At 40.3% G+C, this 24,953-nt stretch overlaps 2 protein-coding genes across 4 annotated transcripts in view; both read right to left on the bottom strand.

The window, feature by feature from the left end:
- LOC132201325 (serine/threonine-protein kinase N) overlaps positions 1-24,953 on the bottom strand; it is a 35,407-nt gene that overhangs the window by 4,190 nt on the left and 6,264 nt on the right. For all 3 annotated transcript variants that reach the window (XM_059627406.1, XM_059627407.1, XM_059627408.1), the window contains 7 exons: positions 15,668-15,774; positions 14,743-14,938; positions 14,525-14,679; positions 10,515-11,014; positions 10,012-10,177; positions 9,643-9,841; positions 9,082-9,344 (listed from right to left, as the gene is read on the bottom strand). In XM_059627406.1, the coding sequence (XP_059483389.1) occupies positions 9,082-9,344; positions 9,643-9,841; positions 10,012-10,177; positions 10,515-11,014; positions 14,525-14,679; positions 14,743-14,938; positions 15,668-15,774 (1,586 nt within the window). The remainder of the gene's footprint in view (positions 1-9,081; positions 9,345-9,642; positions 9,842-10,011; positions 10,178-10,514; positions 11,015-14,524; positions 14,680-14,742; positions 14,939-15,667; positions 15,775-24,953) is intronic.
- LOC132201327 (uncharacterized) lies at positions 11,084-14,504 on the bottom strand. The gene is made up of 2 exons (XM_059627409.1): positions 12,751-14,504; positions 11,084-12,518 (listed from the first exon to the last, which is right to left on the bottom strand). The coding sequence occupies exons 1-2, from the start codon at positions 13,432-13,434 to the stop codon at positions 11,325-11,327; spliced, it is 1,878 nt and encodes a 625-aa protein (XP_059483392.1). The 5' UTR covers positions 13,435-14,504; the 3' UTR covers positions 11,084-11,324.

Raw genomic sequence — 24,953 nt, 5'->3', positions numbered from 1 at the left:
CTACGCCGAATATATTTGTATTTTGCTCAACTTTCCCATCGTTCTAATCTCTACCAAAAGGTAAGTGGAAATCGCAAATATTTAAGAAAAAAAAATCATTATAATTTATAACGGAAAATTGAAAGAAAATTTTAGCAACGGTAAAAATTTGCTTTGATCGTTGTGATTTTTCTCATCTAAAATTTAACCATTTTTTATTTCATATTTCAGACAAATTTCAATTTCCAATTATCTTCCTAACATCTGAAATCATATCTTCGGACTAGTTCAAATAAATTCTTGTCACTTTCACAAAAGTACTGTGTGTCAACCTTCATGATCGTATCTTCGCCGCAGCTGTTTGTTTTCGTTTTGACGAGGAGGCGCGCCGAAATTCACGCATCTCGCCAATAAACGCGAGAAAAAAAGCGGCGACAATAAAACGGGGCGCGGTGTCGGCTCTGTGGGAGCCCTCGGCCTTGGACACTTGTTTCTCCTCGGCCGGGCTCAAATTATTTGCCCGCGACTGCATTCCAGCTTTCGTAATTATCACCATTACGAACGTCTCGTTAATATTTTCGATGAGAAACGGCCGACGCAAGAAATAAAACAGAGGAGTTATCGGATTTCAATCGCTGGCGTACCGGTCTGATCGGTGCGTGCGATGCTGTAATTTGCTTACAGAGGCGGTGTTCGGTTTCGTTTGTTATTCAAAATCATATTTCCCCGTCTGATCGGAGTGAAATTTCATCTCGTGAAGTCAACTGTCTTTCAACTACGCCATTGATTGCGTTTTGTTTCTCATCAATTGCTCACCAGTTGTGAACATTGAATTGAATAAAAATCAATTGTAATTTTAAAAAACAAATAATCCTTCAATGAATGAAAAAAAAAGAGTGAAAAATCCAAAATAGTTTGTATCATAATTAACTAGAGCAATTAAATAATTTCAAAAAATGGTAAAAATTAATTTTTAATAATGAAAAAAGATATCATTTTTTTTTTTAAATTTTATTCCAAATTTTTTTGTACTGTTTAAGATTTCTTTCCTTTAAATTTTAGTTCCATTTTTATTTCGCTGTAGTAAAAATCTGAATTGAATTGAGAGTAAACAAGAATTTTGAAGTTTAAGACGATTTTTAGGAAATTCCAACAAGTTTCTTTGACTCGTACTCGTTTTTCCACTCAAAGTACAGCTAGGTGCACTCATTGTCAGTTGACAAATTAATTTGCATTCTGGTCTCACACTGTTGATCTTGCAGCACTCGAGAAGATACGCATGCTTGAAAAGCAGGAATGGTTGTGTTCAACGAGTGTCACGATCGATTCTCGAACCAGATCATTTAACGACAATTAATCATGTGCGCGGCTTTTCACTTGAAACACGGACGTAAAAGGTAAAAACAGAAGAAAGTTTGTCGACTGGATAAGGCAATTAGAACTCGTGATTCGGAATATTTTAAGTCGGAAGAATTTGAAAACGTGACAAAAGGGACAATTCATACTAGGTCGTAAAATAACAATCGAGTTTACTTTCTGCATTCAACAAAGAGAAATCATCACAATGGACACTTCAATTGAACACTTTGCAAAACTTCTGATAAATAAAATCTTATTTGCAGCCAAAAGGTTTTTATCAAATTAGGTTCTGATGTTTTCCTGAATTTGACCAAAGAGCTAAAAACTCAATAATTTGTTTCAAGGTTTGAATTTACTTCAATATTTTAGCACTTGATATTTTTTTTTTCAAAATTAAGATGTTATTTACGTTATTTTATGTTGATTGAAGTTCAAAATTATGAAAATACAAAAAACCAAGTTAACCGAGACTCACTGCGGTGTCGTCCAGCAATTTTTTCTTTCAATTAATGATGGAAAAATTTGGCCAATTTTCTAATGAAACATATTCATTTGTAATATCAACAACTATAATTTTTTTAATGAATTTGCTTTGAAAAATAAGATTTCGTGATTTACATTTTATGTTGATTAAAATTTAAACTAATAACAATAAAAAAATTGAAGCAAAAAAACACAGCATCAAATTATTTTAATGGATATTTTTTAAATAGTCTTAATTTATTTTTAAATTTTAAGCCAATTTCATAGTTTAATTTAATCAATTTTTTTCGATAATTTTATATGAGAGCGAGATGAAGATCAAGCACCAAAGTGTGCAAAAATATTCGCAATCTAATCCTTAAACATGCCATATCGGGACGCAAAGCGGGTTGAGAAATAGACCGGCAACTACTTGAAATTAAATTGCGAGCGGCATGCCCAAATTCGCGACGACATCCTTCCATTGCGCTCGCTCGTTACACTTACATCACCAGAGTGAGGTCTGCTAATGACCGTCTAATTAGCGGCCGCGCAAGGCCCCGCAAAATCGGCTCCTTATTTAGGCATGCAGCGACGCTATCAAAGAAATCTCTGCCTGACCCCACCGAGGGTCGTTCTGCACTCGGGCGGTTTTCATTCCAATTGGGTCACTTTGAGTCCCATCGGCTCAATAAAACTGGCGAGATCATTGACGGCGCCGACAAATTGATATTCGGGCGCTGCCGGAGAAAGGCAATGGAAAGGGACAAAAAAAAACTCGACTGACCCACAGCGAGCGAGGCGATAAAAATCCGCTGCATTGCTTGGGTGGCGATAAAGAGGTGTAATAAGAGCACGCCCGCGCCTGCCGAAAGCGCAAACAACCCTTTCACAAAAATCATTTCCTCACTACGGGCTCACGCAAAATTGGATCAAATATTTCAATTCAATTCATTTGAATGCAACGTTTGAAAATATTATTTTCAATGAAAAATTCTATACATTATATATAATTTTTTCCAATTAAATTGAATTCTGAAATAGTCGTGGATGCAAGTATTTAATAAAAAATTGTAACATTTGGAATCTAATTAAATTGATATTGTTTAAATAGAATTTCTATTATAATTCAATAGATCCAATTATGACAGAAATTATATTCCTACAATATAAATTAAATTAAATGTTATAATTTTTACTACAAAATTGCAACTTTTTCAACAATACGTATGTAAAAAAGTGATGTAACAATTATTATTATATATTATTTATTCTTCTCGGTCAATACAAAAATTTTAAATTGGAAAAAAGAGAAGAAAGGGTTTACAACTAGCAGATGTCTGCTAAAACGCCCGACATCAAAAGACAGCCGCCGCGGTAAAATTTGGACAAATAAACAACAATAATAATAATAACTTTGACTTTTATAAAATTAAGAAATTCACTTTCTTAAAAAAAAAACTTTATATGTTTTTATGTTTGTTTCAAAACTTTAAGCAGATCCAATCTAAGATTCTGAAAGTGCAATAAATTCTACCAGTTATAATATGTATTGCATCATTTGAGAGTTTCTGAGTCCCAATTAATTTTTATTGTCCTCCAGCTAGAGTTTTTTTTTGTTCAGGTAGCTCGATTGACAAATTCAAGGTCCCGGGGCCGCGATAAAGATTTCAATTACGCGGCCCAGGGCTGTTTTATTCAAACATGTGTCACTCATCGTATCCAGGTCGAAAGGAAGAATAAAAACCAAATGATCGATGTGTCACTTTCAAAAATGAAATAATTACACTCCGCACTTTGTAACTGAAACGCAATTCTTGTTGCAGATTAACCGTTTGAGCAGAACCACACCGAGGCCGGTTTTAAACGTTTTTTCAATTCAAGTGCCGCCCGATATGTACTCGGCGCGAGATATGCAGTGGGTGTCGAGAGTGGTGGGCAAGAAAGAGTTGTTGTGAGAGCAGATGGAGGCTTTTCTCAAAATTCGGTACGATACAATCTCGACGAGTGAAGAGGAAAAAGAAAAAAGATCTGTGTGAGTCTAATAAATTAATAAAATTGAAGCGAGAGAGGAAAAAAAGCAAACAAAGTTGCTAATGAAGACTGTAAATAAAGTAAAAGCAAAAGGAACAAATCCGGCTGTTCTTGAAAAAATTGTCAAATTTGAATAATCGAGGCTCACTGCGGCGGATGAAGTCTTTTTGATCTCGGAAGTTTTGGCAAAATTCTTGCCAGTGGTGTTGCCGTTTTGTCCAACAATTCCTTTTCTTTTCTATTAAATTGTTTTCAAAAATTGAGTGTAAACAATGCGATGTAACAATTTGGACAAATAAACAATTATAAAATAAAAATTAGAGACAGGATATCAAAGTTTACAATCGCCCAATAAACAAATGTTAGAATTGAACAGATTTTTAAGTTTTAAAAAAAATGTGAGGATTTATTACAACAATCCGCCCGAATATTGAAAAGACTTATTTTAAAGTTATGAGCGTCTCCAGACCATTGAAATATATGAATGGTTCAATTAGAAAAAAAAATCAATTTATGGTGTATTTTTTAAATAATAATGCAAGCGAGTAATAAATCAGCGCAATTCTCGCGTGCGGTATGCAAATTTCTGTTGCTTTCTCTCCTTCACATTCCCACGATTTGGCATTTTGCAAAAATAGGATTATAAAAAAGGCGCTCCTCAAATTACGGCCTGTCCGAATTAATGAGACGCACTTTAAATTAAACGGGCGCTGTCTCTTTTAATTGTTCGCGTTCAGTCACGTAGGCATCGCGGCACGCGTACTTAAAAATAATAAATGATTAAATTTCTGCTGTGTTTACGCGACGGAGGTATGCGAAAATTGCGACATGAGACTGTCTCTGTGAGGTTCCGAAAGGTCGCATCACGCAAACAAGAAGATTCTCCATTGAAAATTCGCTCGGTCTGATTAATGGCAAACAAGGCTAATTGTAACAACTATTAATTAAAAATTTTCTCTCGCACTCAACCACCGCTGTGCGGTCGCGATAATTCATCCGCCGTCAATCAATCAATCAATTTCTACCAAGAGACGGACACAACGGTAAATCGGGTAAGTGAAAATTAAGTAAAAACTATAACTTCTGCAAAAATTAAAATAAACAATCAAAATAAAACAAATTCTGCAAAATTTGAAATTCAAAGAAAGCAGGAAATAATTTGAAATGATTAAAGAAAATACTTATTTTTTTTTTTTCACTTTTGATTCACTTTTTTCCCAAGTCCTACGCGGAAGAAGTCAAATCAGATCTCATTTTTATGATCGTAAGATTAGACCATTTCGGATTCATTGATCAAGTTATCTGATACGCTGTAGTTTTTCTTTTAATTAAATAATAATGTAATCAACTTGCGCAAGACCTTCCACAACCAATTTTTGAACCTACATTACTTATTGTGCTGCACCGGCCACTTATCGCTCTTTTTTTTATCAGCAAGTGTGTCAACAATTCACTTTCTCCGTTTTGTACACCTGCGTGAAATACATATTCTTAAAATCAAGTTTGCGGCGCCTCAGGCCGAATCATAGAAATATATCTGGCGGCTCTTTGAGGCTCGCATTTTTCAGCGTCATTATAATTGCATTAGACAAGCAACACCATATTAGGCGCGAAATTTACAAATCGCTTCCGGGACCGACTCGATAAATCAAAGGTGAAAAAAAGAATGCGGATTTTTCGGCGAGAGATAATTACAAAGGCTGAAGTGAATTTCTCTATCCTTGATTTGCATAACTTTGAGCTTAGGTGCCAATTGGAATGCAATCGCCGAGCGAGGCGAGCGAGGAAAAGTAGCCACTTGTTGGAAAACAAACAACCGATAAAGTAATTTATAATTTATGCAGCTCGTGATCAGCAGTGCAAGAGCGGCAATTTTGCAACACAAGGGAACGTTAAGAATATTAATTAAAAGATAAACAAAATACACTTCAGTTATGTAGTGTTAATTTTTGGTTGAATCGTTAAATAATTTAGTGACATTAAAATTGAAGTTATTTTTAAATTAAAAAAACGCACCACGTATCGATTGTTGGCGTTCTCGGCGCAAACGAGATTGTTGTTGAGGGTGACGCAGGTGACGTGTTTCCGTTTGTTTTTGGCTACCCTGGCCGAGCGTCGCCGTCGGGACATGAGGCTGGCCAGTCGCTCGGACGGCTCCTCCTCCATCAGCTGCTGCTCCCTCATGACCGCAGCCACAAGTGACCCGAGCAGCCTCCGCACTCGCGACCAAATCCCGCGGACATAACGAGCGTGTTCGCCGTGCCGACACCGAAGGCACACTGAGCAGGGCAAAGTAAACAGCGCGGCGCCTCCAGAAGGGCCGTGACAAGAAGAAGCGGCCCCACTCCCTCTCTCGGATCTCTTTATTCTCGGATCGTGATCAACGAACGACTGCTCACAACCATTGTTTTGCTTTCTATTTTATTACATTAATTGTACATTTTTATTGTGGTTGGTTGAATAAATCTTAAATTAAATTTCAAGAATATAAAAATTTAAAAATTACATCAATCAAAATGTTACGTTTGTTTATGTTTATTTTAAATTTGTTCCACGCAGGTAAAAATGTAGCCATGAAATATGCAATTTTTTAAGACTATTTTTACTTAATTCCATATTTTTATAATTTTTTTATTTTTAAGAATAATATGTTTGTTCTTCCATATTTTCAATAAATTTATATTGCTCCGTTTTAAATTATTTCTAGCAAATGATCACAGAAATACGTAAATTGAATTACCATTGAAACTTGCTTGGAATTTTTTCTGACTCTTATCTGATTTCAAAGTTCATCCAAAAATTATTTTCGTTAAATCTAGATATTATAGTAGCCAAGAAATGTGTATAAGAAGGCGACGTGTGGAGGAGCGTTTTTCTCGCGATGCGCCGAGCTGTCTCTTTTATTTTTAATGGACTTTGATAGTAGCTTGTATCCAATTGAAAATTTCAAAACAATACAATTTAAACCAATCTAGAAAATTATTTCAATGAAACAACTGAAAGACGAAAATAGAGAAATTTCGTTTCGTATTCTTTATTAACAGTGTAATTTAGTTCATTTGATTGTGTAATTATAATGAAATTGAGCATTGAAGCTTCTATTTTTTTTTAGGTTTTTGGTTTTATTTTTGAAATATGAAATTAAATTTAATGATCAAAAAATTACTGAATTGTCAGTATTATTATATTATTTGCAATATTCCACAAAATTTTTAGCATAGTTGGAAATATTGATGGCTTAATATCAATCTTTTATTTAATTGTTCAATACTTGTTGTTCCACACTTGGAACAATTATCCTTAGAATTTCTAAATGTTTTATGATGCGCCGGAGAACAAACTTTCAAAATTTAATAGACTGTAAAATAATATCTTTGGTTCCTCCGACAAATTTGTTGAAATTTAAACGGCCTTCTTTAATAACGGATTGGGATTGCGATTTTATGAATGACAATTTGAGGTCATTTGCATTGGGCCAGAATTTGAATTGCTCATTGGACGGAGGAGAATTTTATTTAAATCCCGCTCTTGAACCAGATTCTTTGTCTTATCACGACATGAAAGAAAATTCAGCTTCGAGTGAGCCACGAATTTGAATAAAACGCTTTAATCTTCCTGCTCTGCGCCCCGGGGAATCTCCTTTCGCGAATCGAGGGTGGTCCGCGAGCTCAAGGCTGCGGCGGAGAAATTTGCAAAGCTAATGCCGCGTCGGTCTGAAAAGGTTGGACTTTTATGTCGTTCGGCATCAATTGTGACACACATGGCACCTACGTGGAGTGAATTTCACAAATTCTGCGTCGATGGAAACGAATAATATGGGCCCTGAATAAATTACCGATGCTCCCCGGGAAGGATGAAAATGCGGCCTTGGGAATTGATGTCGTTTCCGCCTACGCATCGACAATTGTGGCGAGCGCGCCGATTATGTCATTTATATTTGTTTGGTCACTTGGGCTGCCTTTGTTACGTATCATTTTGCCATCAGATATTATAAACAAAAAATTGAATAATAAAAACAACGTCACGGCGGAAGGCGGCTCTCGTTTTCTGACGGCCTCGCCTCACACGCGCGAGTGCAAATATTTGGCGGGATGAGTCACAATAATTCATGTAGCGCCGCGTCATGGAAACAATTTATGTATTCACACCTCTGGCACTGCTTTTATGGAGCTAATTGACGTTTAGCACAAACAAATGAGGAATTCCGCGTCAGTTGAACTCTGACTTCGGAACACCTGTTCAATAATTTTTTATTACTTTTCGCTCTTACGAAAATTGTTAGAAATATTATGGTGCTCGTAAAGGCTTGAAAAGGATTTCGCCAATTTATGGAGCTGCTGGAAATGAAGAAACTATCTCCGTCCCACACACTTAAATAAATTTTTAATGTTAATCAGAGCGATTTATAATGAGAGTAGTTCCTGCTTGTCGCAATTCCAGCAAGCAACCTTCCTCCAAATCCGCCAATCAATCAAACTCTAAAAAAATGTGGTGCGAAAATTTAGGCGAGTGGGCTGAAAATTTGTTCAAAGGTCAGGGAGGAGGTGAGTCGAGTTAAATAATAATAATTTGCTGCTAATCGCGTGTTTGTTAAGGTTAACCGCTGCAGCTCAGCAGTTCAGTGAAACGAAAAACGGCGTGGGCGACAGTGGGTTGCGTCGAGAGTACGATGGCCGAGTGGTAGGAATTGTTGTTATTGAGCGAGGCGAGATTTCCTCTCCATACGGTGCAACCCGCCTACGGCTGCACTCGGTAAGTAGGAATAAAATGACCTGCACTCGCACTTGAACAGGTGAAGGAAAAGCGCCGACAAAAAGTGGAGTCGAGGGAAGCGAACGAACGTGTTTCTTTTGTTTCAAATCGACGCCCAATCATGGGCGACGTAATTGCAAAATAATATAGCAGCACATTATAATAACAAAGAGCTTTTGTGGCGCAGAAGAAGGACAAAAAACACAATCAACTTGCAGTTACACTAGCATTCGATAGGTCACGTTCACGCGAGTTTGATTTGAACAAAGCTTAAGATATTTGAAAATAAAAATAAAGCTTAAAATAATACGAATGCGGCCCCACAGTTGTTAAAACGTAAAACCCCATCGAATTTCGATTGGAAAACAGCTGAGCGAAACAAAAATGAAGATTGACACGTGATTAGAAGAATAATAGAAATCGCAATTTCGGAAAGATTATTTACACAATTTACAAAAAAAGCCCTTTCTTAGCGAGAATGGAAACAAAACTTACCTCGACGTCGAGCCTGGGAGGAGGTGGTGGTGGCACGGTTGGCGCTGGCACCCACTTGCTCTTTGGCACCAGTGGGGGTGGCGGACTCTCCGGCTGCGGCAGGGATGGCATGATGGATATGCTGGCCAGGCTTTCGGCCAGTCCCAGAGGTCTTGCGCCCGTCAGTCCAGAGGAGGTCGGATTCGGAAGTTCCCCTGGCGCTTCAGCCTTGTCGTCTTCTGGCTGAGGTAGATTCAAAACTAGAGGACCCGGCCGTTCTCCATCTGAAAAAGGGATGTGAAAAATTAAGATCTTTTAAATAAATCATTGCTTCTATTCTTGCTGCATATCAGAGCACTTAAGGCGGTGACATGTGTTTATTTTTTGAACATCTGGCTGGGTGGTAATAGCAGCAGTAGGCAGATGAAAGAAAGGAACCAGAATGCAAGCTCAACGCCGATAATAATTGAAAGTTTTTGAGTGGTGCGAGATTTACGACTCCGTCTCTTTGTGCATCAGATTTGCATATTTTCAAGAGTCCCGCCCACTACTGGGACGTCTAAAAAGCTGAGGAAAACTCACATGGATGCAATTCATCATCCTGCTGAGGCGGTGGTTGCGGCATGGCAGGTGACGAAGACCTTTTCAGCAGACGTCCCCATGTGGCCACGTTTATGTTCATCTGCGTGGGTCGCGACAGATTCTTGCCCTGCGCTTTGAAGATCTTCTTCTGGCGCTGCAGACGCGGCTTTCTCGAAATCATGGGGTTCAAGAACTTGATCTGCCGGACGGAGGAATAAGAATTAGAACAAGTTGGGTGATGATAACGCATGCTGAGGCGTGGGCCGAATGCAAAAAGTTGGCAAAGAGCTCGCAATTTTGAATTCTATTATCACAGGGCGTTGCTCCTTGCATACAAAAAGTAGTGATAACATAAAATATAACACACACCTCTGCAAATAGTAAGCCTTGCGGCTCCAATTGGAGAGCCATCCCATGCCGCTCGTCGTCAATGAACTCCTCGAGGCGCAGGATTTTGATAGCACAAAGCGACCGCCAGTCCCTCCAGAATATGCTGATTTCCAGCTCTCTCGACTTATCTAGTTCTATGCTGAATCTGTCAAAACAAATTAAAAGTTGATTAAAAAATATTAAAATTAAAGGAAACTAAATTTAGTAATTCATACAGCCGTTGAATTATTTCTTGTAAAAATTTAGTTCTGGTAAAGCAAAATAAAATTTTTAAAATTATTTTATTAAAAAAATTATTCATAATATTTATCAAAACAATTATTTTTGACTGCTTTTTAATATTATTTAACACCTGTTTAAATCTTTGACAAAAATAACAAAAAGTTTTGCAGCTAGTTAATTAGTGGAAACAAAGCAACAGGTTGTTTGTAGTAAATTATGTCTTAATTTCTAGTGAAGGAAATAAATAAAAAAAAGCCCACCTCTGATCCCACGCCTGCTGCGAACAGGGTTTCCAACTGGTCTGAGCAACTGTTTGGTGGTCCAGCTTGAGTATGGCCATGATCTCGTTACTTGTTTCGTCCTTGACGCTGTACGACTTGCTCGAACTGCGGCCCGTGACCCCCTTGACGAAGGACCAAGGGTCGCTGGGGCTGGACAGCGAGTCCTTGTCCCGCCTCGAGCGTCCAGGGACCTCCTCCAACAGGTCCTGGCAGCCCATCAGACGCACCTCGAGCTTGCCGGTGACGGCTGCACATCGGCTCACTTGGGTCGTGGTCATGGCGCGGGCTGGCTGAGCCCCTTGGAAGGGAGGTATGTAGGTGTAGGTCACTGGCACGGGGCTGGACGCCTGGACGCTCTGCAGCTCCCTCTTCAGCTGCACGGCGGCGTTCGAGTCCGGAGGGAGTTCTTGTCTTCGCAGGTCGAGGGATAGACGGAGCAGGTCAAGCTTTCGACTCGACTCCTCCAAGTTTGCATGAGCCTAAAATTTAATAATAAAGTATTTATTTTTTCCGTTAATTATTACTATTTACAACTTACAAAGCTCTGCATAAAATGTTTGGCCAACTCAATAGGATTGGGGTAATAATTAGACACACAGGTGGAAAATTATATCAAAAGAAAAAAATTTATTGAGAATGTAACAGTGCGTTTTAAATATAAATACGAGAAACACTAGTAACAGGTTTCTAAAAACGGTCCCAAAGACAACACAATTAAATATTTTCTTTTTTCATTAAAAATGCAAACAAGAACTTAATAGAAATTAACACGCCTATAGATTTTCAAAATCAAACGTCGCCCCTGCCAGGCCAAATTGAGGTGGGCATGTCCCCGGCCGAGTACGCTCGGTCTCGGAATCCCGTTTCTTCGTAGAAGCTGCGGCAGTGGTCGCAGGGGCAGTCGGGGTTTTTCGAAGGTCCCGAGTGGGTTCCTGGCTTCTTCAAAGAGCCAACAATCGGGCCGAATCTCTCGGACAATTTCATGACGTTTACGGGTTTTGAGGAAGACCTTTGGGTCGGCGAGGTGTTTACATAAGAGCCGACCGGCGATACAAAAGAGATGAACTCGCCGCTGAGACTGGCAGTGTCCGTCACACTGGGCGCGCTGCCAGAGAGTGGGTAGTTGGCCCTGCGCGATGAGTCCTCCCGCTGCACCCTGCCCACCTCCCAGCAGGACTCCTCGGTGCTGCTGTCGGACCATCTGGGCGTTTTGTGGAAATGCTTGGCGAGAAACTCTTTGAACCTCTGCTGCTGCAGCATCTGCCTCCGCTCCGCCTCCGGGGACCGCCACGATTTGCCCTCTTTGACGCCGCCCCACTCCCTGTCCTTTTCGGTCAGTCTGATTTTGTCGAAACTTTCTGCGTAGTCGAAACTGTCACTTTGAGTGAGGCTACTTTCTCTGATATCCGCCCCAGACTCGGTAGTGTCCTTCCAGGAGGAATTCGTGTCCTCCTCAAACGGAGCTATACTGCTGGTGATGGTCGACCAAGAAGCGTCCCTGCTGGGCAAAGGGATGTCGACGGATTCGAAAGAACTGCGAGACGGGTACAAAGAACTCAAGTCGTCGCTTTGGTAGCCGCGCAGTTCGTCACACGAATCTTCTTTCTGCGCGAATTTGAAACTCTGAGTTTTGTGCGAGACTTGTCTGGAAAACAAAGCGGGCAAGCCGCTGCTCTTGCCAGCTTTGGAGTGGGTCACGCGAAAGTCGCCACTGTCGAACACCGTTTGCGGGGTGGTCGTGTTGCTGGTGCAGCTGGTCGGCGTCGACGAGCCGCTGTCGTCCGCGTCCTCCTCCGAGCCGGTGCAGTACACGTCGATGTGAACCGTCCGTGGTCGGCGATTGTCCGACTTGGTGTTCACTAATTTCAGACTTCTGCTTGATTTCGACGAATCGGAAGAGTCGTTCGCGGCGGGGTGGCGTTTCTGCAGAAGGGGAGATTTGCCGCCCAGTCGCGCCGGCGAGCGAGTCAACTTTCGTCCGTTCTGAAACGGAGCCACCAATTGATTGATTATGCTATTCTTTCATTTTAATTTATAAAATCTTTATATTAAAAAAATATATATATAAAATTTCAAAGTAATATTTTGAGTTTTTTGAAATTTTTAATTTAATTTTATTCATCAGTTTTTCTTCTTCTGAATAATTAAATATTTTAAACATAAAATTTAAATAATTGCTGAAGTTATTGAATATTTTTTTTCTAAATTAATTTACCTTGCGTTCGGAATCATCCGCCTCAGGCAGTTGCAGAACGGGGACTTGCAGCAGCACGTCCGAGTCGGTTTTCCTCCTTGAGTTGTAGGCCTTGCTGCCCATTTTCGGCGCCACCGAAGGTACCAAGGGTTTGCAGCTTTTGACGGTGGGCACCGGCGAGACCGTCTGAGCCTCCGCATCTCGGACGTCCTTTCTTCGGCGTCTGTCCACCGGCGACAGGGACAATTTTGTTTCTTCTGGGACGACCGGGAACTCCGGCGGTGCCAAAATTATGCTGGCCGTGCTTTTGCACCTGCGGTCGTAGGCCTGTTGCTTGGCGGGCTGCCGGTGGGGCAAACTGCCGTAGTGCTCGCTGCTGTAGCCTGACGAGTCGTGCCGTCCGCATCGGTCCACGACGATGGTGGACGTGTTGGTGCCGCTGTGGAAGGAGTGGCTGCGGCCACCTCTCTGCGGCCTTTGCGGGGGCCGCGTGCTGAAGAGGAGGTTGCCTCGCTGGAAGTTGTAGCCGGAGGCCTCCGGCGGCGGCTGTTGCTGCTCAGGTCCCGACCGAAAGGTGTACTCCATGCGGAGGCCGCCATTGTCGCTCGAGTAGCTGGTGACCGAGGGCCGCACGTTGCCAGGAAGACCCGAGTGCGAAAAGGTCAGTTGCGCGTGCAGCGACCACTCGAGCGGCTGCTGCTGCATTTTGTCCTTTAAATTTTCTCTTCACATTTTGCGGCTGACAAACGGGTCGGACTGACTGCCGAGACGGCGAGGTGGTTGGTTTTGCTGCTGCTTGCGCGAGTGTGGTCTATTTCCAGACACCACCCGGCCAACGACTCGCGCAGCGCCAAACTCCCGACGGCCGTGCTATGCCGAGCGTAAACATGGGCCGAAAATCAGCCCCGACTGTTCCTGCGAAGGAACGCGTTTGCTTTTTTAACTACAAAGGCGCTCGTTTCGATTAATGGCCCGGCTCGTAATAATGATCGTTGTCAATTAGGGTAATTATTGGTTTTCCTGCGTGGAAACGAGGCGGATCGGTTGACCGAGCCATGTCAGCCGGCCTGAAGGCTTTTAAATGATTTTCAAGTGCTAATTACTGTAATAGAGGTCCAGGATTTCTTGATTCTATTTATTAAGAAAATTTACACCGAGGTTGCTTTTTTCTCGAGAGAGATGCGCGCCACAGGCCTGTCCAGAATACTCTCGTGTGGGCGGCGAATCGCACTCGACTTACGAATACGCACGACCCACGTTTGCGCTATGTAATTATCCGGAGAGCGCACCGCCGTCATAGCGCTGCTATATTTATGTTCACGACCCATTAACTCGCATGCAGCGCTAAATAAATTTCGCACCGGAGGTGTGAGCGGTTTTGAGAATGGAGCCTGTTAATTTTATCTTGATTGCAAATTGATCGCGCGCAAAAAAATACAAATCGGCCTCCCATTTATTCTTATTAAGGCCGAACATAAATAAATCGCCGAGACGAGTTGGCATTGAGAGAAATAAAGAAAGAAAAAGCGAGCCGCCCGACGGAGATAATTTTGCTGCCATCTCGGCCGCAGATCTGCAACTCGGGACGCAGAGCTAATCCTTTTACACAGATGGCGCGACTCGTCAAAGAGATATCGGTGTCGAGAAGAAATCCAACTCTTATGAATGGTTTTGTCCTAGAGCGTGGGTTTTGTATTACAAGTTGTCAGAGGAACTGAGTTGGCCAAACAATTCTTATGCAGAGATTTACTCAAATGAGAAACAATTAGCGGGAGAGAAAAAGAAAACAACTCGCCTCTTGGAGGGCCTTTTTGTCTGGCACTTTCGCGCTCTGCAGGAGTCGAATCACATTTTTGGCACCTTCAACAACCGCTGCCTCGATTCGCAGCCTGTGTCTCAGCTCCTGAACTCGCTCTTCCAAACCGGGCGGCTCCAAATTGGACGAGTGTTCTGCGAAAAGAAAGAAAAATACAGACGGTGAACTCAAACGGAGCGGAAAAGCACAAGTCAAACCTTTGACAATTTGTTCTCCATTGTTGGAGCAGCCGTCCGAGCTGCGCGAGCTCTGTTTCAACTTGGCCATTCTCATTTTTAAGTATTCAATCTTTGCCTTTGAGTCGGCAAGCATCTGCTGCGCTTCGGCCAGCATCTTTTTGTCCTTGTTTCCTTTGCTGAAGCTTTCTATCATGTTCTCAGCGCCTTGCTTGACCTGCAAAAAGAACAAAGGAGAAGTTAATTTGGGTTGTTTCAAAGCTCCAAATAAACAAATTGTCACTTAAAATCTGCATTTAAAAAATAAAATCGTGCAGTTTACTCCTTTTTCTATGTGACGCGAATGGAGGATTAAGTTTTTCCACTTTATTGCACTTTTCCCGCTGTGAAAATAAAACGATCCATTTTGAAATTCCAGATAGTCCAGTTAGGAGCAACGCGCTAAAAAAATGAAGCGGAAAAAATGGAATATGACAAGCAATTTTCCAGTCCAGTGCCGCGCACTACTCCTTCGCGAGGCCCCCGTCCCCGTGTATTCAATTTCTGTTTTTTTTTTCTTCTTCGAATGTACAGATGGCGATTTTACGGCACGCTCGGAAGAGTCGAGCATTGATTCACTGCGCCAGAAATAGTGAGCAAAACAAGGAAGAAAACGTCGCAATTTGCGAGTTTATTTCGCGCGCGCAGACCGTCGGCGACAAGCGTGCCCCATTATTCGCCGCAATTACGCCGAGTCGTGTGCAGCGGACGCCCTGCAAAATTCGTGACGTCACGCGAACAGGAATTTTCTGCAAACGACACAAAGAAGATCTGCTACTGAAAGCAATTTGCCGCTGATGCTGGCGATGAAGAAGTGCAATTGCGAAAAAGTCACTTGCAGAGGCACGTGTTTCACAGTTAACGTGCCGAAGGAAATAAAAATTTAAAATTATATAATTATGCACACCTTGAGTTCGATGTTGAGCTGCCGCTCCAGAGGGACGAGCCGAGGATCCTGCGAATTCTCAAGACTTGCATTCCGTCCTGCTACTGGCGACGTCACCATTGATGAGTCTGAAACAAACAAATTAAAATTTAATTTTGTTGGTGTTTTTTTTTCCTTTTTTAATTTCCTGTCACATTCAGTGTGTTGCCGTTTGTCTAAATTTTTGAGTTTTTATTGGGAAAATTAATTTCTTGTAAAGATAAATCTGAATCTATTTTGAAAAGAATAAAAATTTTCAATTTAAATTTGAAATATGGACATTTTAATTCGTTTTTCGAGCAATGGTTTCTGAATTGCAATGGTTAAAATTTAATTATTTGGTCGGAATTCCAAACAATCAATTTTGCAGGAAAAATAATTAATTATTTATTACGATTTAGATATTTGAGCTTTAGAAGATCTCGAAAAAGATAAAAGTAAAAATTATTCTCCAGCCTGTTCAAGTTTACAACACAAATGCATTTACTTTTAAAACTTATCTTAACATGACTTCAAAATTGATGCAGATCGTTAAAGTGACATTTCCATTTTCATTCTGCATAATAAAATAACCAGCTCAGAAAAGTTAAGTTTGAAGTCAAGAGCGGACAATTAAAGGGCTATTATTATTGTCAACTTTTCTTACAGGTTCGCGAGCAATGAATGTCTAATAATTCCCGACCGGGTCATTGCAATTGAGCAAGGCCGTATTATTTATCCGCGGCGACATGCGTCTCATAAATCCAGATTAAATCCCAACGAGAAGTGCACGGCGCGACTGCTTCGTAAATACACCACGGAGCCCATTGACTTCTCGAGTGGTTCTCACCGCGTTTTTGTCAACACATGCACTAAATCAAGAGGGTTTAAACAGTTAGCGCACTTAAGGAAACTGAGTGCGTCTGCTCTGGACGTGCATTTCCTAGCTTCCCGCAGAGTTTGAAACCAAATTCAAGTGGGTGCATAGGGGAATAATTTTGGTGTTAAGTGAGAGGCTAAAAATATGAATGAATGTGTGGGGGCCGTTTTTTGACAGGAAGCAGGAAGTTCTTTAAACGTTCCATGAACTAAATTTAATTTTGTCGCAATTGAAATGACTCAAGTTTTAATATTATCTAAAAGAGGGTGGGTCCGATTATGAGAGAATCGATTCTCGTGTAAGGATTCTCGAGGAACGTTTCTGTCATTGAAAAACCACCACAGAATCGTTCCTTGAGAATTCTTGCGCGAGAATCACTTCTTGAGAATCGCTTCTCTCATATTCGGACCCACCCGAAGACTTTTTTAAATCAAACATTCTCCGTTTTCAATTTTAATTTCTACTTTCAGTTTAAAAGCAATCAAGCAGGAAGATAACCATCTTTAATTTCCATAAACTGATCTTGATAGAGCCTTTCTTTTTAACAAGAATTTGCAATTTAAATTTAAATTTCAGAATTTACAATCTCGGCCATAAATTGAAATTAAAAGCACATTTCAATTAAAAACACTTCTTTCGTGGCCAATAAAATGATTTTATCTGCACGATCTCCCCATAATTACATGTGCAATTCCGCATTATTTTAATATGCTGGGACGACGGCGACACCAGCAGGGTCAGAGACTCTGACGACTTGTTTATGAAACCACTTGACCGGCGAATATAAATAAATCAAGCTCTTCTTTATCAGAAAATATAAAACGCCACGGTTCATTTTCAGGTCTAATGAGCTCTCTTTATCCGAGGCGTGTAAAGCGCCCGCCCAGCCGAGTGGCAAGTGAGAACACACACACGCCAAAAGCCAGATAAGATTATAATTAAATAGACACGCGGAGAAATGGTTGCATCACACACGACACCGTGCGCTGAGCCATTAAATGCCTCGTGTTTGAACAGCGATAAGTTGGACCAAACGTAAAAGGGCCGCGCGCAGAAATAATAATGCGCGACTTCCATGCATAAATCTCTTTGCAGAGAAGTTGTAAACGCGCCGCGGCCTTTACTGCCTCTTGATTGACGCGTCGTGCGCAGACAAATGCTCATTTGAGCGTGCAAACAAAATATTCTCCCGTTTTATTGCCTGGAATTTGGATTTGTAATAAATTTTAGTACGTCGACACTTGATTTTCAATATTCGCTCTTCGCGTGCACGAACATTCCTTTCTGGTTTCCTTGAAATGAGAGAAATTAGCCTCAGCGGCCCACGCGATTTTTATAGAAAGTGCAGCCAAGTTCATTTCCCTATTTTATATTTAACATGGATTTTTACACGAACACCCCGATTTTTATGAAATTTGGTGTCCAACTTTTGCACTACCTTTGGGTTTTCTGGAATGGCTATCAAAAGTTACCCAACTTCGCAGGGGTTGGAAGTTTTCCTTAACAACAATCAAATTCATTTTTCAACTTTTGATTTTGTTACAAACTTACAATAATTGCGATAGATGGATCTTTCTTTTCTCTTGAAATAATTTAATGACTAAAGAGCACGATCGCGCAATTCTCATTATAAAGATTCAATTAGCTCGAATTTCTCAGCCTTTTCTCGATGTTAATAATAGTCACAGTCGTTTTTCTTTCCTACAAGGCACGCGAGAGAAAGAACAAAAGAAATTTCACATCCTGCTGCTGCGGGGGACGAAATTTCCGCGTCTGTGAGAACTCGCGTCCGATGTGAAATGGCGCGTAGACGAACCGCGATTTTCAAGTAACAATAATTGCCTGCGCAGACAATGGCGCTTCGTTAGAGGAATTGCATCAGCAGGTGCATTGTCGTCTCCTGAGACTGCAGCGATTGATGGGTGCATCTTTCTTTCTTTCTTTCTCCCGGCCGCCATGTTGGATTGATTAACGGGTTTCCTGTTTTCTTTTTCCGCGTGCAGTGCCAAAGTGGCTGGCAGACGGCGTGTGATTTCGCCGTCTGGAGGAACGAACGAACGAGCGGCAATTATTTTTTCGCCACGCATGCACTGGAGCATGCATTCCGACCACAATGAATCAATGAGCGCTTTAATTTGACGCATCTCGCCTTCACACCTGTGGTTCCGAATAACAGTTTGCCTAATTAGCGCGATGGTGCTGGAAAAGGCGACGTTAACGCACGGAAATTCGGGAATTTTCTCGTCCAATGAACCGCGATTTGGCCAGGTTAATTGCGTTGCTGCAGTTTCTGGTCGGTTGATTTGGTAGTATGGGAAAATTTTATTCTGCCAATTATTGAGCGAAGGGCTCAATAAAAATTTGATACTGAAAAGTCCTTGGTTATGGATGATCAGATTTTATCAAAATTAAGATTTAAAACACACAAATTCTCACGCCAATCGGTTCTTTGTTTAACGAAATACGAAATTATGATTATTTTATAATTTATTTAAAAAAAAAATTATGATAAAATTAAGAGATATATCTAAAATAAATTTGACAAAAATTGAAAATGGTAGAAAACAGAAATATCGAAACGTCCATCAGAGTAGAAATCATTTTTATAAATTCATTTTTTTCCAACATTTGTTAGTAGCAAAACTATAGAAATTATGTATCTCAGCCATTTAAATCGAAGGAAGACACAAAGAATATAAAAGTATTAAAGAACGCCGTATTTCCAAATTAATACTTGAAATTTCAAACTGGCATTATTCAATTTTCACCCAACACGTCAAATAACTTTTGTTTGAAGAAGTTGACACTCAAGGAGATGATCATGGATCATTTCCACGTCAAATGACAAAAAAATTTGTTGCTGCTGATACAGGGCTTTGGCGCATTTGTAAAACAGAACTCTATTGTTAACTTAAGCATTTTCTAGAAAGATCTACCCCTTTTTTCAGTCTGTTCAGAGCCAGAGGAACTATTGTTCGACGTGATTCGCACAAAATTTTATTCAAATGAGGCGCGGCAGGAACCATTTTGGAGAAACCAGACGTCGTCGTCCGAGGTTGGAGAACGCAGCGGGAGCGCTCTTTTGGAGAACCCGCCGATAAATAGACCGCGAGAGAGAGAAAGAGATAATGATATTCAAATCAATCAAGCGGCACCGAAGTAAACTGCTCTTTCACGTGGAGAGCACCTCTTATTCTCCTGCCCAACATCGAATAAAAAACAAACATCTGCGCCGCCGCCGCCGCGCTCAAAGAGGAAATGCATCTCTTTTATATTCAGCAGCTTTGTCTGCATTTTTATTCCCGACAAGAAAGAACGAGACGATAAAGCAGCCGAGTTGTTTATTATTTTACCATTCAGTTGGCGTGAGAGAGCGAAAGAAAGAGAGAAAAAGAGAGAGAAGGTGCACCGTATGACGACGCAATAAAGACGTCGCGCAGCTTCTGTCTGGCGAATACATCACGCTCCACTGGTCACCTGACCGACCCAACAGCACCCTCGCTAATGTGAAAGCTCTGTAAACAAAGGGCGGACACAATTACATCCGGCACTGCATTGCCAAAGGGTCATCCGGATTATGGCCCCTCTTGCTGCTTTTGTCGATGTTTGATTTCGCTGTTTGTTTGCCAATGATTATCTGCCCGATATAGTTCGTTGGAAAGGTCGACTCGACAAAACTCTCACCTACAAAGAGGGACAATTTTGATGACTAACAAAATAATTCTCTTGGTGTAAAATTTAAAAAATTAGTCTGCTAATTCTCCACTTTTAATGGGAGTCTAATTTAAATTTGTATGTAAACAAACAAAAAATTCGCATAATTCAATAAAATTGACATTCCTATTTAAAATTGTACTATTGCTAATAAATATGTTAATTAAATGTTATTTAATTTTAATTGAACATAAAAAAGATAAAATAATTCGTTTGAAGAAATTGACTCTCGAGGAGATGATAATTTTTTTTGTATTTTCTTGCTGATGAAATAGGATCGCAGACCGTGACCGAAACTGGTAGATCCGTCTTGTTTTTTAATAAAAAAAGATTTTTCATAAAAACGAGGAAGAAGCCCAAGTTCTTCACTTCCAAATTATGAAAAATATTGACTTATAATAAAAATAATAATAAAGATAATTTAATAATCTGAACTTTTCTAATTTATTTGCAAGAAAGAATTTTTATCATTACGTGTTAATTTTAATTTTCACCATTTATAACAGATCCAAACGCAGATCAACTCAAGATTGTGCAAATTACTGAAGCAATTTACTTTTTTCCCGTTAATTTTGTCGCAAAAACCGGCTGTCCACGAGCTAATTTGCATCACCGGTTCAGGGTCCAGCCGTAAAATTGCCGAGCGACGACACCACCGCATTGACTGATTTATTTAAGAAGCGTCAAATTTCGCGAGATGCCTGAGCACGCAGGTAGCAACACGGAATGGCCATTTGCCGGTGCCGTTCAATGGAAGATGTACACGGCCGGCGTGACAGGTGATCGGATCGGAAAACAATCCACGGGAGGTTCACTCAAATATCGGGTTGTTGGCAGTGACGTCGGCTGCCAGCGCAACAATGAGTAATTGGCCGCCGCACCATCTCTCGAAAATTTACAAGCAACACAACAAGTGTGTCCGTTTTGGTGCATAGATCGAGGTAAGCGCGCGCGAGTGCCAAGATTGGGTAATACAATTTGCGTGGCGAGTTTAAAAAATTATTAATGCATGCAGGCTCCGAGTCATGTTTATCCTCCGCCGACTCTGACGCGATGGAATTTTATTTGCGCATCCTGTTAAAATTGCGACCCGTGTGTAAAAATCGGGAAAAGTTTTATGGAGCTGACGTTCAATTTGGACTTGGCTTAAAAAGTTCAAATAAATTCATAGAAGAAAAATAAGTGATAAGAAAAAAATGAAGTAAACCAAGGCTCACTCCAGCCGATGGGGACATTTTGATATCGTAAGTTTTTGCAAAACTCTTGCTAGTGGTGGTGCCGTTTTTCCTACAACTCCTTTCTTTTCTAATAAATTGATTTCAACAAATGAATGTAAACAATGTGATGTAACGATTTGGACAAATAAACTACAATAGTTTATTCTTAATGTATTTAATCAGTCAAATAATAAATTTTTTACTAGATACTGATATACTGATGATAATATTGTATTATTTAATGAACAGGGAAGAAAAAATAAATATAAACTCCCTAATTTTATCATTTTTTTGTAACACAAATTAAACAGACACCGACAATTCATATGAAAATAAAAAGAGTGAAGAGCTTCCTTGTTTGAAGATAAAAACCAAAGCTTTTTATTTTCTTCTTTGGGCCAAACCTCATAAAATCGACTTGGAGATAAGGCGATGGAGAAACACTCCTTGCGAAACTCCAAACTCCAAATTTGGCCAGCATCATCATCCCAAAATTGAAAACTCTCCTTTCCAAATAAATACCGTCTGACCGAAAAAAAAGTGCATGAGATTTTGAAATCCCAAATTCATTATGCGTCGTTTGTTTAATTACCGTCAGCAATAATTACTACATTGAAGTACTCGCGGCCAGTTCCTGCTTTTTGTGTATTATCTGCCGAGGTTTTTGTTTCATTTGCATAACAAACCCGCACCTCTCGTGTTTTCTTTTTTCACCATTCAGAAGCGAAATCTAATTACTGGGCTGCTGGGAGAGGCGTTCGATTGCCGGGCGAAGCAGAGGAGTCGATGATCGAGTAATTAAAGTACTCGCATGCATGCATGGCGAGACATGAATGCCGGCGAGTTAAATAATTTCGCGCATGGACGGCGCAGGGCTTTCAACTGATACTTTAGGCTGTGACGGATATGGCGGCTTTTTGCACAAGAAGATTTATGAAAGTAAAAATTTTGGCAGATGTTACATCAAAAACATATTTCCTCTTGTTCAATTTTTAGTCTCAAATTTACATGAATAGTCGTTACTTTTTAATTTAGAACAATTTAGTATAATTTATTTCACAAGAAATTTTGCTTACATGTCATAAATTAAGTGAAATTTAAAAGCGCCACAGGAAATTTGACTTCGTAAGTTAATATTATTGTTTTTAAAAAACTCAATAAGGAAGAGTTTTGAATATTTAATTTAATTTAAAGAGGATGAAACCACCTAAATCCTCCACACAAAAAACTGAGATAGCCAAAATATGCGCCAAGTCATTTTGCATCCAAATACAAGCTTTCAAAATTTTTGTACCAGCAGTTTTGAAAATATTATATTGATTTTTAAATAGCATGAAAATGTTCTGTTCGGATGTGTTAAAAATTAGAAAATGAGGTTTTTGTTCATCATATTTGAAACAAGTAGAACAGGTTTTATTTTATTCCATTAAAATTTAAAGGATTTGAAAAAAACTACTTCGAAACGAAATACTGCTTCATTTGATCACAACTTCCAAATGTGCTCGAGAGATTTTAGAATTTGAGAGAAAAAAAGTAAAATCTACCAAAACTTGAACCATCTAAAAAAAATTTGTCTTGCTAGTTGCTTTTTTTCATAAGAATACTTTCCATCTCAACTGTGCACGTCAAAATACACATGGCGTGGTAAGTTGGAGTAATTTTAAGATTTCGTGCGGACGGAGCGAATCACGCTGCAAGGCTAATTTTGACACTTGAAAAGTTATGATTGAGTCGTTTCGCGGGCGGGCAATTTGCATTCCTCGGACGCGATTTCCGTTTCATAAAAATTCCGCGCAGACCCCGAAATGATCTTTTCGCTCATTTGGCATTCGAGAAAACAAACTCGGAGAGGCCGAGCCGATCGAAGAGCGCAAAAAGGCGTTGGTCGCGCCGCTGACCACCGCAGCATCTCTTTCTCTCTTCTACAAAAAGATTTTTTTTCTCGCTCAGAAATAAATAAATACATATATATAAATTCGAGCAGCACGCCGGCCTTCGACTCGCCGGCTGCCACCGATGTGAGAATAAGAATATAAATGTGTGATGATGAAAACACAAATTCAGGTCAATGCTTGCTCACAAATATAGAAAAAGAAATCGGGCTTCCCTTTGATTGTAATGAATGCACTCGTTTTCAGGCGAAACACAGACCTTCTTTTTTTCTCTACGTTTGTGTGTTTTATTCAAAAGCATAGGTAAAGAGTGGATGTGCACTTTTAATTAGCAGCTCCGAGCACAGTTATGATAAAATATCGACGGTACTGCTGCGGCCGCCCGAGGCGTTTCTTGCCGAGATTCCAGTCTTTTCAAAAAGGCATGAAGCAAGTTAACAGGCTCGTCATGAACTTGACACCGGGGTTAGCTTGAAGAGCTGCTTTTGTGACGTGCCTCAATTGGCGCATTTGTCGGGAATTAGGCAAATTGTGTCTACTTTCTAAAAGGCAAATTTGTTGCCTTAAAAAGACGGAGACAAATTTCATGCGTCAAGTTTCACTCCGAGATGCGTCTCCATTGTTGGTCGGGACGAAAAGTGGGCACGGAAGATTTACGACTTGGAAATAATTGATCAATCCGAAACGGTTTCCTTTTTAATTTCTCTTCATTAAACCGGTGGTTAGTGCTTCTGTTTAAAATCCAAAGCTAGACTTGATTTGACGATGAGCGGCAAAAGGAAACTTTTCTTCAGAATTGAAAGTTTTTTTTTTTTTTTTTTTTTTTTTTTAAATTGACCAGCTCAAATTTTTCTCGAGTTTTCAAAATGATTCTTTCTTTAAATAGATTATTTTGTCACTCTTCATGTAAAATTATTTCATATATTCAAAGTCATGCTAAATTTTACCACACGTCATCGTAGTTTTGACGTTTATTTCTGTCAAACTACTGGTTTCCGTTTCCGCCGCGTGACATTTCGGAATTGGCGACGCCGCCCGCATTTGTCACGAAAGCGTGTCAAAGATGCGCGAAAACATTTGGGGCGCACAATATAATCATTTCGTCAGCTCCCTTTCTCTGGCGGGCGGCGGCGTTTCCTTGAACGTTGCACATCGGATGAGGGCGCAAGCGAATAACTTGGCACCGATTCCAACTATTAAAAGACCGTACGAACGATAGAAAAACACGGATGACCTACACAGCGAGTTGCAATCGAAGTGCAGCTACAGCGAAAACAGAAGCCGCACCTCGCGAACCACGCCCACCGAAAATTATTCAATTCTCGCCGGGATTAAGTTGTAAATTAATCTAGCAGTCATGAATAATTCCGGCTCATAAATAACAGGGCAATTTTTTGGCTCCAAATTAGTGCGGACGGCCGAGAGAACAATGTTCAATCAATATCCAGTCAAAAACCGCGCCGAGAGAGAGAAAAAGACACGCTCTGGACCAAGGCTCTTCTTCCCTATAAGGCCGTCCAATAAAGAAATAAAAACTAGATCGGCGGTAATTTCAGTCGCCGCGTCGAGCTTGGCAATCGAACCGA

Source organism: Neocloeon triangulifer, unplaced genomic scaffold, assembly GCF_031216515.1.
Source record: "Neocloeon triangulifer isolate White Clay Creek 2 clone unplaced genomic scaffold, ASM3121651v1 ptg000014l, whole genome shotgun sequence".
In the NCBI taxonomy this organism is placed as follows: Eukaryota; Metazoa; Arthropoda; class Insecta; order Ephemeroptera; family Baetidae; genus Neocloeon; species Neocloeon triangulifer.
This window is presented reverse-complemented; position numbering and strand designations above follow the sequence as displayed.